Source organism: Bombus bifarius, unplaced genomic scaffold, assembly GCF_011952205.1.
Source record: "Bombus bifarius isolate JDL3187 unplaced genomic scaffold, Bbif_JDL3187 scf7180000007970, whole genome shotgun sequence".
Lineage (NCBI taxonomy): Eukaryota > Metazoa > Arthropoda > Insecta > Hymenoptera > Apidae > Bombus > Bombus bifarius.
The window spans coordinates 458,171-472,557 of NW_022884356.1; the positions used below are offsets into that span (position 1 = coordinate 458,171).

The 14,387-nt window shown below is 30.8% G+C and overlaps 5 protein-coding genes across 7 annotated transcripts; 2 read left to right on the forward strand and 3 right to left on the reverse strand.

Moving 5' to 3' along the window:
* Positions 1 to 80: 80 nt before the first annotated feature.
* On the reverse strand, positions 81 to 6,150 carry LOC117210651 (DENN domain-containing protein 1B). Of its 3 annotated transcripts, XM_033453866.1 has the most exons (15): positions 5,799 to 5,830; positions 5,381 to 5,536; positions 5,164 to 5,301; positions 4,923 to 5,058; positions 4,791 to 4,844; positions 3,930 to 4,187; positions 3,748 to 3,849; positions 3,421 to 3,648; positions 3,162 to 3,338; positions 3,019 to 3,051; positions 2,712 to 2,766; positions 2,458 to 2,641; positions 2,236 to 2,368; positions 1,009 to 1,662; positions 81 to 780 (listed from the first exon to the last, which is right to left on the reverse strand). In XM_033453866.1, exons 1-15 carry the CDS (start codon positions 5,813 to 5,815, stop codon positions 376 to 378), a joined length of 2,730 nt encoding a protein of 909 aa, XP_033309757.1. In that variant the 5' UTR covers positions 5,816 to 5,830; the 3' UTR covers positions 81 to 375. The 3 variants fall into 3 exon arrangements, with proteins under 3 accessions (XP_033309757.1, XP_033309765.1, XP_033309775.1); XM_033453874.1 differs by lacking the exon at positions 3,019 to 3,051 and having other exon boundaries at positions 5,799 to 6,150; XM_033453884.1 differs by lacking the exon at positions 1,009 to 1,662 and having other exon boundaries at positions 5,799 to 5,815.
* Positions 6,151 to 6,353: 203 nt separating this feature from the next.
* LOC117210672 (eukaryotic translation initiation factor 3 subunit F) lies at positions 6,354 to 7,721 on the forward strand. The gene is made up of 5 exons (XM_033453911.1): positions 6,354 to 6,563; positions 6,680 to 6,849; positions 6,921 to 7,103; positions 7,186 to 7,407; positions 7,478 to 7,721. The coding sequence occupies exons 1-5, from the start codon at positions 6,455 to 6,457 to the stop codon at positions 7,649 to 7,651; spliced, it is 858 nt and encodes a 285-aa protein (XP_033309802.1). The 5' UTR covers positions 6,354 to 6,454; the 3' UTR covers positions 7,652 to 7,721.
* On the reverse strand, positions 7,714 to 9,438 carry LOC117210667 (actin-related protein 10). Its single transcript, XM_033453898.1, has 5 exons — positions 9,286 to 9,438; positions 9,061 to 9,213; positions 8,675 to 8,959; positions 8,323 to 8,602; positions 7,714 to 8,242 (listed from the first exon to the last, which is right to left on the reverse strand). The coding sequence occupies exons 1-5, from the start codon at positions 9,363 to 9,365 to the stop codon at positions 7,907 to 7,909; spliced, it is 1,134 nt and encodes a 377-aa protein (XP_033309789.1). The 5' UTR covers positions 9,366 to 9,438; the 3' UTR covers positions 7,714 to 7,906.
* A 308-nt stretch (positions 9,439 to 9,746) lies between these two features.
* On the reverse strand, positions 9,747 to 10,915 carry LOC117212784 (26S proteasome non-ATPase regulatory subunit 8). Its single transcript, XM_033457819.1, has 3 exons — positions 10,763 to 10,915; positions 10,509 to 10,581; positions 9,747 to 10,425 (listed from the first exon to the last, which is right to left on the reverse strand). The coding sequence occupies exons 1-3, from the start codon at positions 10,889 to 10,891 to the stop codon at positions 9,806 to 9,808; spliced, it is 822 nt and encodes a 273-aa protein (XP_033313710.1). The 5' UTR covers positions 10,892 to 10,915; the 3' UTR covers positions 9,747 to 9,805.
* A 444-nt stretch (positions 10,916 to 11,359) lies between these two features.
* LOC117211098 (elongation factor 1-gamma) lies at positions 11,360 to 14,368 on the forward strand. The gene is made up of 8 exons (XM_033454686.1): positions 11,360 to 11,499; positions 11,626 to 11,775; positions 12,044 to 12,107; positions 12,181 to 12,323; positions 12,538 to 12,840; positions 12,917 to 13,222; positions 13,309 to 13,461; positions 13,541 to 14,368. Exons 1-8 carry the CDS (start codon positions 11,488 to 11,490, stop codon positions 13,694 to 13,696), a joined length of 1,287 nt encoding a protein of 428 aa, XP_033310577.1. The 5' UTR covers positions 11,360 to 11,487; the 3' UTR covers positions 13,697 to 14,368.
* Positions 14,369 to 14,387: the final 19 nt, after the last annotated feature.

Sequence of the window (14,387 nt, forward strand, 5' to 3'; positions counted from 1 at the left end):
ACATATCGATTGAAACAAATTTCATAGCTAAATTTATAGTTAAATCTGGAAAACTAATGACTTAGAAATTGCGCAAAATCAAATTCGAGAATATTGTAAATCTTATTCTGTCAGTTTTCAATATAAAAAATGTATAAGGATATAGTATTACATTTGTGCTACAAAGCCAAATCCAAATTGTATTCCGTTTTATCTACTGGCTAGAGAATTATAATTCATTGAACTCTATTATCATTTTACTGTAAAACTCCTATTCACAACTATGTTCTTGTAGGCGTTCGATGATATTTATGTTTACATGAATAACAAAACAAGAAAACAGTATTAACATTATATATACAATTGTGATATGTGAATAGTAATTGAATTTATTACCTATTCAAATTTTGTCCAATTATTTTGTGACTTAATGGCAGGCCCTAAGCTGAACGGACTATCGATATTAATACTGCTTTCGGATGAGTTGCATATTGTAGAATTTCTCGATGGTGAATCACCATTACTTATACTAAATTTATTAAAATCCAAACCGTAGGCTTGCAACAGATCCAAATCGCCGGTATTATCGGAAGATTTTTGTGGCTTATCGTTACTTTTGTGCAATGGTTGGAAATAAGGATACAACGGGTTGCTAAGACCTTCGCCCATTTCAGGTATATGCAATGATTGAGTCATTTGTTTAGAACTCGCGAATTCTGATGATTTAGAAAGCAATGGGTCGAAGTCATCGTTGCTCGTTGTCGAATCTAATCTAATCAAATCTGGCACTTCAGGAGATTCCTATGAACAATAACAGAAATGTTTTGTTAAAAATAAAAATATCGGCTTATTCTTAGAGAAATATTATAGCACATATTATAAAAGAAAAAAGCTAAACCTTTTTAGCAAAACAGAGGATTTCTTCATACAGGGAACGATAAATGCACAATATATGTTAAAATGCCTGTATAATGATTGTGAAAAAGTGACTATAGATTCACAAAACAAATAATGAATGATGATGTTTACCTTTGAATATGCAGAACAAGATGTACTATTGTATGCATGGGATGGAACGTGACAATTAACAGACAACGATGCATTTGTAGCTTGAAAGATGGGTGGTTGCAAATAGGAAGGCATAAACACTTTACTAGTATCAAAAGGATCATTTTCTTTCGGATAAAGATCAGAATCATGATTTGGGAAAATATTGTCGGTATAAAACGTAGAGTTTTTTGTCGAATTTTCAAAATCATTTTTACGTTGTTCTATATCAGCTTTTCGAGAATATAATGAAGTATTATATTTCATAAATTCAGTTGTATGAATCTTATGTGAAATGTTACTCGTTTGAACATTATCATTACATCTCTGTAAAGCGGGAAGAAGTAATGATTTATCGGCTTCTTCTCGCGTTTTATTTGGTTTCGATCCCATAGCATCAAATGGAAACGTGCTATTATTTGCACTAATTTGAGAATTTGACATATCATTGGTATTTAGCAAAATATTTGATTCATCAACTGGACTAATCAAAGTGGTGGAATGTGGAGTACAGGATGTAGTTTTTGTGGAAGGAGTAACAGTTTGGTTTGTGACAATTGTACTAGGTGGAGGGCCGTGCCGTATATGCCCACTCCATGCAGGTCTCAAGCTGTCTAAACTGCGCACTGGTTTCAACTGAAAGTGATGCACGAAACATTCTTATTATAAAGAATGAATAAAAAAGTGTTTAATACGATTCTCTATATATGAATAGTACATATATGCTATTTGATATTGCCATACATTCTTTATTTCACATGCACACTTAGATAATACTTCAAAACTATTTTTTTTTTTTGATTATGCTAAATAATAATTTTTCTCGTAACATTTTAATATAATAGAAATCTACATGTTGTATTATTTTATATAATACATATTAAGATATCTAGAAATCATACATGCATGATTTACATATGAATATGTAATTACATGTAAATCATTATTATCACCCTGATTAATTCTATCAAGGATGATAATGAATCACGATCATTATCATACTATTGATGTTGATTGCATACAGATATACATTACAGTAAGCAACGTTTTGCGATACATTAAAATTACAAACGAGAACATTTTTACACCACTGAAGTTAAATGCTTCATATGAACTAGTGTTACCTTGATCATTGAAATATTCGCAAACTGCTTATTAGAAATTTCTATACATTTATACATAGCTAATGGAAACTAAAAATATACTCACCGTTCTATCAACGGGAGGTGTATTGGGAAATATCACATGACGGAGTTCTTGCATCAGATCAATATTCACTCTCTCTGGTGGAAAATCGGATTCTTCTGGAGAACTAGGACTTAGTGGCGAATACTGTTTCCTACTGTAATTTAAACAATGCATATTGGGTTTTGCAATAAATAATAAATATTGATATTACAAAGCAGAAACACATGAAATATAGAAATAAACCTTGGATCGGTGAAATTACTGTTACGTATTCGAAGATCTTTTCTATAACTAGTAGTAGCTGTAAAACCATTTGGTGATTTTGGTGGAGATGTAAAATCGATAGGCCTTCTATCTGACGTAGGTGAACTAGGCGCTGATCTTGGTTGATGGAATCTCATACTAGCATCGTTTCTATTTGATCGTCCTGGGAATAGGTATAGAATTAATTGATATATCATCTAGTAAGTAAGGAAGTTTGTAAAATTTTGTCATACCTTTCCACTTTAATCCCTTATATGCTGTTTTCATATCCTTCCCTTTGTCTTTTACCTGCAAATATAATTTTTGTTAATAGTAACTGTAAAATGTAAAGAAAACTTAATAGAACTTTTACAGAAATTAATTTAGTTGATAAATAGTATAATATTAGAGCCATTGTGATTATTTTTATTGCACCGCTTTTGTTAGCAGTTATTTTTACACACACACACACACACACACAGTGAAAGAAACAGTGATTAGTATAATTAATGAAAGAATACATAATCAAAGAAACTAATTTAATTTTTACACTAAACTTACTGATTTAACTGCATATTTTACAGCTGGATTGGCCTGGAATTGAAGGCAATCAAGAACACAAAATATGATTTGATCTCACGTATTTTAATTTGATAGCTAATCTCCGCAATGTCTTAAAAGAAAAATGAATGAAAGTAACACACCTTGTCTTTCACACTGCGGAAAAATGCAGAACTTTCCTTTCGCATAGCGTAAGTCCATTCTCGATATTGCTGCATAAATTTGCTACCAGATTTAGCAGAATAGCTGCAGGCCTCCATTTCAAATTCATCAGAAAAGCCAAGTCCCGAATTAAGCATATTCAGTCTTTCTTCTATAAACTAAAATTATTATCATTACTAAATTTATATGTTTTATTCAAAATTTTTTTGATAATCAAAGAAAAAAGATATCCATTTATACTTGTTGAAATATTTGTAGTTCCAACATTTTTCTTAAAAAAGGTTGCATCGACGATGGTCTGCTCTCCACAAATGCATTCTGATTGAACGTAATACTCTGCCCTTGCTCTAACGTTAATGCGTCCCTATAGCCAGCTGTTAATTGTACTAACGCTCGTAAAAATGCCCTTGACACACCATCTCCGAGTAGGGCAGATCTATTACGTAATGCCTTTTTCAAGTTTGTCACCTGGGACAAAGAAACTCTTTATTTTATTATTTAAGATGTGTTTCAATTCTTAAGAATAACTTTCTTATTCCACGAGTAAAGTCATTTTTTTATACGAACTACATCCTGAGGCAAAGATTCCAAATCTTGAAACGGGGACTCTACGGTGTTAATGTCGGCGTCCAATATAACTACTTCTCCTAGATCACTTTTACGTACTCTCTAAAGAATATCATGAAAAACATTGAAGAATAAACATGTAAATCATTTATTTTTATAATTAATAGAGATTATGCAAATACCTGAAGCGTTGGGGTGGGTACGCCGATCAAAAACGGCATCGGCGCCAATAAATAATCAATTAAAGACAATGGTAAAACTGGAATATATATATGTTGCCAAATCATAGGATAAATTAAGGCGTTACATGCTTGAACGCAAGCGCTTAATCTTGAAAGACGTTTTGAAGTGAAAATAATTCGACGCTCGTATAACATGGAAGCAAATATAATCATCATATTGTGGGCATCGACAGCACTATAATATTCGGTCAAGTTTCTCTAAAATCAAGAAGTTGTCACATATGCAATTCTCTATTTAACCAGTTAACTGCAGAGTTTAGTTTTAAAAATCTCTTACAGAGTGTGTAATTAAAATCAAGCAAGTATTACACGAATATACACGTTGAACGCAGAACAAATGCTGCTATTATAAATTTTACGAAAAAAGAAAAGCAAAATGAGAAAGGATTACATTTTTACTCGATGAAAGTTAACAATTCATTGTTAAAAAAGGTATTGTTATTAAAATCTTAAAAATTGCCAAAAAATAATAAAATTCATTAACAAGAAAAATTAAGGAAAAAATTTATGAAATTCAATCGGTGTGGTATTTTTCAAAGCAAGGTACCACACAAAGTGGCACTTCATAGGTGTAGCACCAGTAACGTGACTCCTCACGGAGTACAAGTACACAAAACAATTCAAGGAATAGCCGATATACGCAGTGAAGTACTCAAAACAATTTGGGAAATGGCTGATGCATTGGAGAAAATAATCAACTCAATTTATAAGAAGGGTTTTGGGATGAAGGGTATACATGTCGAATGCAGTTAACTAGTTAAATAATTCCCCTAAACATTAAAGCTAACTTCTCTTACTTACATTTTCAGGTATACTTGGTAATTGAAATTGTTTTGGACTTTGGCAAACGAAATTCTAAAAATTATTAATAAAAATGGATAGTATGCAATATATAATAATATATTTCAGATATAAATCTATTAAATAATTTACCACTTTAGAATTTGGTACAGGAATAGAGATAGAACTACCAGGGATGGGTACTGGACTTTTATATACAGTTTCAAGAAATTTCCAAAGATCTTCTCCAGTGCCATTGCTCATTAAAGTTGCAATATTATTTAAAAGCCTGCTCACAAACAATAAATTACATATTTAATTACATATTATATATATTTATTATATGTTACATAAATATTTATCATCATAAGCTATAAGTAGTTAGAATACTAACTTGTAAAATATTTCATGCCATGGTAGGACACTTAAAATTACTAATGCTGTATCTGTCTTAGGATCGTGTCTGCAAAATCCAAATGTCCATTTTGAATCTATACTAGTGAGTACAAATGAAAAATGTTGTACCATCAAACTGGAAACAAAATGCAAATATTATAATATTACATTATACTAACAACATATATTTACTTTAAACAGCTTTAAAAACTTACTTTTCAATCTCACATGGATAGGCAAATTTAGGGACAGATTTAAGTATTTCCTCATCTAAAAAAGAAGTTGGATACTTTTGCAGTATCCAAGGTGGTTTTTCTCCCAATGGTGCAGCTACCTCGCAGAAACATTCAAAAAGATGTTGCACATTGTCCCTAAAAATATCAATATATTGTTGTAATTACAATTCTCAGTGCATAAACTCAATCTGTTGATCGTGATACATAGAACATTGATTGAGAAACACATTTGGGTAATATATTTCAAACAGGAGGTACTTTCACTTATTTTATGTATCATTATTGAAGGAGCAGTTCAATGGTATAATAAAACTATCAAGAAGAAAAATTGAACGTTTAAAACATCCGTCTAAAACAATGTCTTTTGGGAATAGTTAAAAATAAAGAATGTACTTACCTCAATCTGGAACCCATGATAATAGTGAAAAAAAAATAAGTACTTTGTATTCTCTTGACGTCTATACGTCATTGTACGTACTACATGACAGCAACGCATTCCATTTACGTAAATTTTAATGGCATTGCACGACTCGCGATCACGTTGCGTACTATTTTTCTAAATATACAGTGTACTTTTCTTCTCCTTTTTTTTCTCTTCACTAACACTAAATGAGTTCTAATCGTACCACCGAGTACTGTACCACTTATTATCTTTGACTAGTAAGAGCATCTTGCATCGAAATCACGCCTACCAGATTAAATATACAATTTCTATAATTGTCATGAAAGTGCTGCATGTTGATTTAGAAGTATGTTCTTTTTTACGACGTCAACGTACCACATATCAGTTCGACTAAAATTTTTATAATTTATGCAATATTGAAATAAAAAGCACCCTCTATTTTGAGTAAAAATAAGTACAAAATTTTACATTTCATTCTTTTCTTTCTCTTTTTAGTGAGATAGTTTAATGATTAGGTGATTGGATAAAGAATTAACAATTGCATATTCCTCTCTATATTAATGTTATTTTAAGCTAGAAAAAATAACGTGGCCAAGCTTTTTGTCATATGTGATATATAGTACTGGTACAGGTATATAGAAGTGCGAAACATGGCGCTTAACCTGACTGTGAAAGTTCATCCTGTTGTTTTATTTCAAATTGTTGATGCTTATGAACGTCGAAAAGCGGAATCCCACCGTGTTATCGGTACACTGTTAGGTAATTTTTCATTTTGTATTTATATAAATGTAAAATCCCGGTTATGATGTAAGGTTGCGAGATCTGACAGTTTCTAAGTTTTACAAAAAATGTTTTTTATAAATTAATATGCGTAGGTACCGCGGAGAAAGGTATGGTTGAAGTTACAAACTGTTTTTGTGTACCACACAAAGAATCTGAAAGTCAAGTTGAAGCTGATTTAACATATGGAATCGATCTGTACGAATTGAATCATAGGGTTAATGCTCAGGAAAATATTGTCGGATGGTGGGCAACTGGAAACGAGGTAATTTTCACTAAAAATAATATGTATTCTTCAATAAAAACGATAATACTTTATTGAAACAATTTTTACAGGTTACTACCCATTCTTCTGTTATCCATGAATACTATGTTCGTGAATGCAATAATCCCGTTCATTTAACTGTCGATACAACATTAGCAAACACTACTAGAATGGGAATCAAAGCTTATGTCTGTGTTCCATTAGGAGTACCTAATGGGAAACAAGGTTCTATGTTCACACCAGTTAAAGTACAAGTATGTTATATTTTGTATAATATGGATAACACAAAACAAGTATTATATGATTGTTAAACATTGACTATATTTATTTTTACAGATTACGTGTTATGAGCCAGAAATTGTTGGGCTACAGCTCTGTTCTAAAACTCAATTACCAGCACATGCACAAATAACTGGTGTAAAAACAGGAGGAGGCATAGAACCAATGATGGATCTCTCTCAAATAGCAGAAGCTAGTGCTAAACTTTCATCCATGTTGGAACAAGTACTTGCATATGTTGATGATGTGTTAACTGGAAAGCAACCACCAGACAATCAAGTACTTAATAGAACATAAATTATTGAAGTATTCTTTTCATATAACTGTTATAAATTATTATGTTTTTTAGGTTGGTCGTGCTCTTCTTGACATGGTACATTCAGTGCCTAAAATGTCGAGCGATCAATTTGACGAGATGTTTAACAGCAATGTGAAGGATTTATTGATGGTCGTTGCACTCTCACAATTGATAAAAACGCAGCTTCAGCTTAACGAGAAACTTACATTGCTCACAACTCTATAAATTCTGCAACATAATTCCAAAAATTCTGTAACGCAATTTGTATGAATAAAATACATTTTAAATTTTCAAATTTGTATCGTTTTATTTTATCGTTAAATACAATGATGTTTGTAGATTTGATAGATGTTAATATGATAAGTAAGAAATAAGGAATAAATAAAGTTGTTACATTTTATATACATATATAAATACAAGCATTAAAATACGGTCTTTTTGTTACAAAAAAGATATCACTTTATTGATTTAGGCAATGTATTAGGTTTCGCAGACGGATGATTCGTCTCTCTGATTATCTATCAAACTGACCCAATCTGGAACTCTATCAAGTTTCAAATAATTCTCTTTTGTCAGACATCTCAGTGGCAGATCTACAGTTCCATATATAGCACCGCCTAGCCATGCTGTGTAATTTGGTTTACTGGGTGCAGTATGAAACATAAATGTTCGAATTTTCAACTTTTCTGAATAAAGATTACTTTTTACAAGTGTTAAAAGCTCAGATTTAAGACGACTTGCAAAGCCTTTTGCCATTGTTGTGCCACCAATTAAAAGTATGTTTTCTGCTAAAGTTCGTCTAATGTCTATTGGACACTATAATAAAAAATGCACTTCCTTAAACCCAGATTGAAGAAAACAAAAAATTCTAATATTTGTATATGTTAAAGTTATACCTGAACAATAGCATCTAGAATCATTGTAGGTATACTGAGATTATCATTATCCCTTTCCCATAGTACTTCAAATGCTTTTTCTCTAACTTCACCAGGTATATTAATACTTTTAATACCAGGGTATTTAACTGCTGGAGGAGGCTCAGGAGCATGTGCTGTTCCTAATTTAGATGATCTTTCCATAGTAGTAACAAAACACGTTCTTACTTTTATATCTTCTACATGCTTCTCTGTGATATTTACATTAGGATATATCTTCCTTAGAAATTTCATCAAACGCCTGCTCCAAAAATATGAATGTTATCAAATAAGTGACATTAATACAATATTAATTATTAAATATTTAACTGACTCATGTACAACTTGACCACCCAAAGGAAGAGCCTGCCATGCCTTTAGAACTGGTTCACCCTCATAAATAGGAATTAATGTAGCTTCCTTATATCCAACGTCCAAAACTAAAGCTGAATTGATACCCAGGGTGCTGACAGTTGCTAAATGAGTAGGTAATAACATCAATGATCCGATTTCAAAGTGCCTAAATAATACTTTAACCAATGTGTTCCTAAATTGTGTCGGAGCTAATAAGGATTCTAAAATTACAATCCTTGCATCCTTTGGACTTATTACAACGTGCCTGTGTCAAAAGATATAATACTAATTAGACAAACTAAACTAAATAGACATTAAAATAAATATGATAAAACAAAAATGACGTGTCAAATGTATAGTCCGTACCTGAAGAATATGGCATGAAGGAATTCGACGAGTAATTGATACAAATCCTCCGTATCTTTGTAATCGTAAATTCTGCGGAGTTCTCTAGTTTCTGGACACTTAATTTCCGTTCTTATTATACCGCGTGGAGTAGGTTCGCCCGCGTAACCAAATCTATTTCCAAATTATGTATTAGTAAATATTAACATATTAGAATTCTTTTTGCGTAAAAATAAATGCACGTACTTTGTGTATGCGCTACCAATATCGAATATCACCATTTGCTTGTCCGAAAGAAATCGGAGGCCTTCATAACTACGAAGCATTTTGACAGATTGTTTCTTTCCGTTATATCCCGTTATACTATTGTAACATAACCTAGAAGGGCATTAATCTAATATTAAAATAGTACGAATATTATACAAATATAAATCAATTGGGAAAACCGTTAAACGTTTAGATTGACAGATGTTTCTGTCTTTATTTGTACTTAATGTTAGAAAGAAACATAAAAATTACAAGTGATTGTAAACTTCCCTTTACATTTAAAGTTTGATCAAGAGAATATGTGATTTATTACTCAAAACATAAAAAAAAAAGTTTCCTATCTTTGGACATTTTTTGTTTTTATGTACTTAAAATTATCATTATCTATGTATTTGTATATTTATTATTATTCTTCATTATTTGTAATAATAAACCATTAATTTGTAATAATTATATGACAAACTTTATTTATTTATAAAATACAGAAAAATTCATATATTTAAACAATCATTTCAAGTTCTCTTGCATAGTCAATTGCTAATGTAGCCAAATCTGCACTGGGAATTGGTTCTTCAGTTTTCTTTTCACTAGTTGTACTAAAGTAAAAGTAATCATCTTTCGCTAAATTCCAGTTCTTTTTTGCCGCGAATGATTTCATATCTGCCTCAGAATTCAAGTTCAACATCCTCGAGGCATCTTGTATAGAGATTTTATCATATGCACTTTCCATACATGCTCCTATTTCATCCCGAACAGTGTTTAATAAAATATCTATGAAAAAATTGTAAGATGCTGCGGGTACATTGCCTTTTGCTAAGAATATCTTGTTATATGAACCTTCCATTAAATATTGTTCTAAACTCAAAGGATGTCTGATATAAACATTAGATTGTATTTGATCGGAAGGCAACAGTTCTAATTCTGTGTGAAATTCGGCCACGCGATTCTGAGACAGTAAGAATAAGAGATTTAAACCAAGAAGATGGTATTTATATGCAGACTCCATTAATCCTGATTTGTAATCAAAATAGTAACACTTTAATTGTGCCATATAACGTTCAAAAGAAGGTATATCTTCAGTTACTATACTCCATTGTGCACCAATTTCTAAAATATCACCTGTAATCATAATTAAATATAATAATAATGATAAAACTTTAGTAAATATTTCCTTTCAAAATTGTATGTATATTAATACTTACGAGCTATAAGTAATTCATTTTGACTAGCTGTGTTATTAGATGTTGGCAGAAACATCAAATGTGTAAGACCAACCTATAGAAATTAATTGTTTAATAATTAAAATGTACTATTAGAATAATTAAAATGTATTACGCAGTCAAAATACGATGACAACACACTTTTGACAGCATAAGCAAGGTTATATTGATGTCGCTTACATATTGAAAATGTTAAAAATACTTTCAAATAACTTTATGTATTTTATATAGATCACCTTTAATTGATTAAGTAATTCACCACATTTCTTCAAATTACACGGACTCGCCGCCCATTCTTCTTTCAAGTTTTTATATACAGGAACAACATCCTTCAACGCTGCCATTTTTGGATACACTGCAATCATACAGTATAAATTCTATATAGATACTCATCACTAAAAAAAAACTAAGATTCAAGAAAATAAATTCAAATTATTTATTAATTTTATGGACAGAATACATATAACAAAAATTCGATCATATAAATTGAACTTTATGTATAATTTATTGCTATTTTATATATTTAAAAAGTTAATATTAATTTAAAAGTTTAATAGTCAATATGTAAACATTTGGAAAAATTCTTGATAAGCAAATTATTTATAAAAGAAATATTCAACTGTTTCACAACAGATACAAAGTATAAACTTTTAGATAATAGGAATAATGTATTTAATTAATTATCACTGATAGAAACATACAGTTTATAATTAACATTAAATTAGTATCAAGATAAAAGAAATTGATATTAACTATGAAATTGAACCAGAAATATTTCTCTTATCCTAATTCCGATGTTTTGAATTAATTGACAATTTCCAAAATATTTCATGAAAGTAGAAAAATGCGCGCGTTGTGGCTACGTCTTAAGGTCAATATCTATTGCTGTGCAGGGACTTGATGTACTTGAGAGAAACGATCTTTACCGGCCTTCAACTTCCTCTTCCCGTAACTGGATATAATGGCGTCTGGAGTAAGTTTGTCTCATGTAATTCGAACTACTAAACATCGTCATTATGATGAACAAATAGAAACATGAGTCTCGTCAGAAATGGAACTTAACGTGGTAATCAACTAATGGAGTCTCGATTTATTTCAGACACTTTACACGTACCCGGAAAACTTCAGAGCTTACAAGGTGCTCATTGCAGCTCAATATTCCGGTGCCCAAGTCAATATCGCATATGATTTCGTTTTCGGCGAAACAAATAAAACTGAAGCATTTTTAAAGAAGTTCCCACTGGGCAAGGTAGGGCTACCTTTAATTTTACATATTTTCATCCTTTATTTATGTTACGTCTTTCTTGATAAACCAGCTGGTATGTTTTCTATAGAAACATTAACAGATGAATGTTTTGTATTAGATTGTGTAAGAAATTATTATTAGAACATTAATTTTTGAATCCTGTGTTATTTGATTTATTTCTATCTTATTTAAATAATTGTGTTATTTTGTTGGTTTTTATTTTCCAGTTATTTATCAGAGATTTAACGATACATATTATTTTTTATCTTAGGTTCCAGCATTTGAAACATGCGATGGAAAATGTATCACAGAAAGCAATGCAATTGCTTACTATGGTAAGCTCATATAATATGATATTTGTATAAATGATGTTATTTGGTATATAATAAGAATTTTTATTTCTTACAGTGGCTAATGACCAGTTAAGAGGCAAAACTGATCTTGAACGTGCAGAAATCATCCAATGGTTTGGATTTGCAGATTCTGAAATCCTTCCTGCTAGTTGTGCATGGGTGTTCCCATTGCTTGGAATTATGCCATATCATAAACAGGTATGAATAAATTAATTTTTCGTAAATTCTCCATCAAAGGCAGAAATGATTGAATGTTCTAATTATTTTTGTAACTCAAGGAGATATATAAGTATTAGCATATTATTAAATGCATATGATTCTTACATATGTATCAAACAATATGCATACAAATTTAAATTCTTGTTTATAGCTTTTACAATCAAAAGTAAGTGATTTATGATAAAAATTACAGAATGTAGAACATGCTAAGGATGATGTGAAGAAAGCACTGACTGCCCTTAATTCTCATTTACTTACACGTACTTATTTAGTTGGAGAACAATTGACATTAGCAGATATTAGTGTAGCTATGACGTTACTTCATTTATATCAATATATTCTGGACCCAAATCTACGTAAACCGTACCAGAATGTGAATCGATGGTTCCAAACTGTCATACATCAGCCTGAGTCAATAGCTGTAATTGGTCTCTTTAAATTGGCTGAGAAAACTCTTGAGTATGATCCAAAGAAATTCGCAGAAACTCAAGGAAAAGTTTGTATTATTTCTTTTATTATTTCATAAAAATGCCTATGTGTAATATTATAACAACAAATTATAATGTTTATAGTCTTCAAAGAAAGAGAAAAAGGAGAAGGAAAAGGAAAAGGAAAAAAAAGAATCAAAAGAAACAAAAGAGTCTAAGAAGGAAGCCGTCGAAGAACTGGATCCGGCAGATGCTGCTTTAGCCGCTGAACCTGTAACCCGAAATCCTTTTGACGCATTACCTAAAGGCACTTTTGATCTTGATGATTTTAAAAGATTCTATAGTAATGAAGACGAACTAGAGTCTGTACTTTACTTCTGGCAAAAGTTCGATTCGGAACATTATAGTATTTGGCTTGGCGAATACAAATATAACAATGAACTAACAAAGGTAAAACAGGAATGTTTAAATAAGAACAGCATCATATTTTTATTATGTCTCTGCATTTTGATATATTTTTTATTTATTTTTTACAGGTTTTTATGTCTTGCAATCTCATAAGTGGAATGTTTCAACGATTAGACAAAATGCGAAAAGCCGCATTTGCGAGCGTCTGTCTCTTCGGTATGGAAAATGACAGTAGCATTAGTGGTATTTGGATTTGGCGCGGACACGATCTTGCTTTCACGGTTGGTGCTTTTCTTTGTAACGTTTATTATATTTTTGTAATTCTGCAATTCCAAATAACAATCACATTTTTTAAAACAGTTGTGTCCAGACTGGCAGGTAGATTACGAATCATACACTTGGACTAAATTAGATGCAACTAAAGAAGAAACAAAACAACTGGTTAAACAGTACTTCGTTTGGACCGGTACTGATAAGGAGGGACGTAAATTTATTCAGGGAAAAATTTTCAAGTAAAAATTTGCCATATGCTTATTATTAAACAGAACACTTTGTTCGCATGAAATAAACGTAAAAAATCTGATAAAATATTATCAAAGTTTACATGCAAACCCTTAGAATCCTGTATTGAAATAAGGTGATTTACAGAAAAAAAAGAATGTTCCTTTCCATAGGTCACTATTCTAACAACTTGATGCCTTTACCTTTTAAGTTTATATCGCGTTTATATTGAAATATCATTCTAAAATTAATTTTAACGCACTTTTTTCAGTATTTGGATTTATTCTAACATCGTACGAATATCGTTAATTTTGCAATGAAATACGATGGAGATAATATATCACTTCGGCATATATATTCATAGAAATTCCTTCTTCATACAACGCGTTAAATTATTTAATTTATAAATTGCTTTTAATGTATGTCATAAACAACAGTAATTTAATAGTACTTAAGAAGTTACTTTGTTCATTTGTTATTGTTTAATAAAAAAGCATATAGCATGATTTTTGATAGAAACAGAAAAATTATGAATACACTATACACTTAAGTATGCTGCTATACGTACTATAATTCATCTTCCATATACTAGTTTGTGTGAACTATAGTTTCAAATATAATGCATATTTTTACAAAAAATGAAGTTGTTGATTTTTCGACTATTACAATAAATTTCTATATTTCACACACTTTGTATTGATATTTA

Excerpts from the sequence above, each read along its gene's own strand:
- LOC117210651 (XM_033453866.1), bottom strand. Across the intron at positions 3,649-3,747 it reads AATCTTTGCCTCAGGATGTA|GTGACAAACTTGAAAAAGGC; the intron begins GTTCGTATAAAA and ends TCTTTGTCCCAG. Across the intron at positions 781-1,008 it reads CTTGTTCTGCATATTCAAAG|GAATCTCCTGAAGTGCCAGA; the intron begins GTAAACATCATC and ends TATTGTTCATAG.
- LOC117210672 (XM_033453911.1), top strand. The coding sequence starts at position 6,455 with ATGGCGCTTAACCTGACTGTGAAAGTTCATCCTGTTGTTTTATTTCAA. Across the intron at positions 6,850-6,920 it reads GGTGGGCAACTGGAAACGAG|GTTACTACCCATTCTTCTGT; the intron begins GTAATTTTCACT and ends CAATTTTTACAG. Across the intron at positions 7,104-7,185 it reads TCACACCAGTTAAAGTACAA|ATTACGTGTTATGAGCCAGA; the intron begins GTATGTTATATT and ends TTATTTTTACAG.
- LOC117210667 (XM_033453898.1), bottom strand. The coding sequence starts at position 9,365 with ATGCTTCGTAGTTATGAAGGCCTCCGATTTCTTTCGGACAAGCAAATG. Across the intron at positions 8,603-8,674 it reads GGTGGTCAAGTTGTACATGA|GCGTTTGATGAAATTTCTAA; the intron begins GTCAGTTAAATA and ends TTTTTGGAGCAG. Across the intron at positions 8,243-8,322 it reads TTCTAGATGCTATTGTTCAG|TGTCCAATAGACATTAGACG; the intron begins GTATAACTTTAA and ends TTTTTATTATAG.
- LOC117212784 (XM_033457819.1), bottom strand. The coding sequence starts at position 10,891 with ATGATTGCAGTGTATCCAAAAATGGCAGCGTTGAAGGATGTTGTTCCT. Across the intron at positions 10,582-10,762 it reads AATTACTTAATCAATTAAAG|GTTGGTCTTACACATTTGAT; the intron begins GTGATCTATATA and ends TAATTTCTATAG. Across the intron at positions 10,426-10,508 it reads AAATGAATTACTTATAGCTC|GTGATATTTTAGAAATTGGT; the intron begins GTAAGTATTAAT and ends TTATGATTACAG.
- LOC117211098 (XM_033454686.1), top strand. Across the intron at positions 12,841-12,916 it reads TCGCAGAAACTCAAGGAAAA|TCTTCAAAGAAAGAGAAAAA; the intron begins GTTTGTATTATT and ends TAATGTTTATAG. Across the intron at positions 13,223-13,308 it reads ATAACAATGAACTAACAAAG|GTTTTTATGTCTTGCAATCT; the intron begins GTAAAACAGGAA and ends TATTTTTTACAG.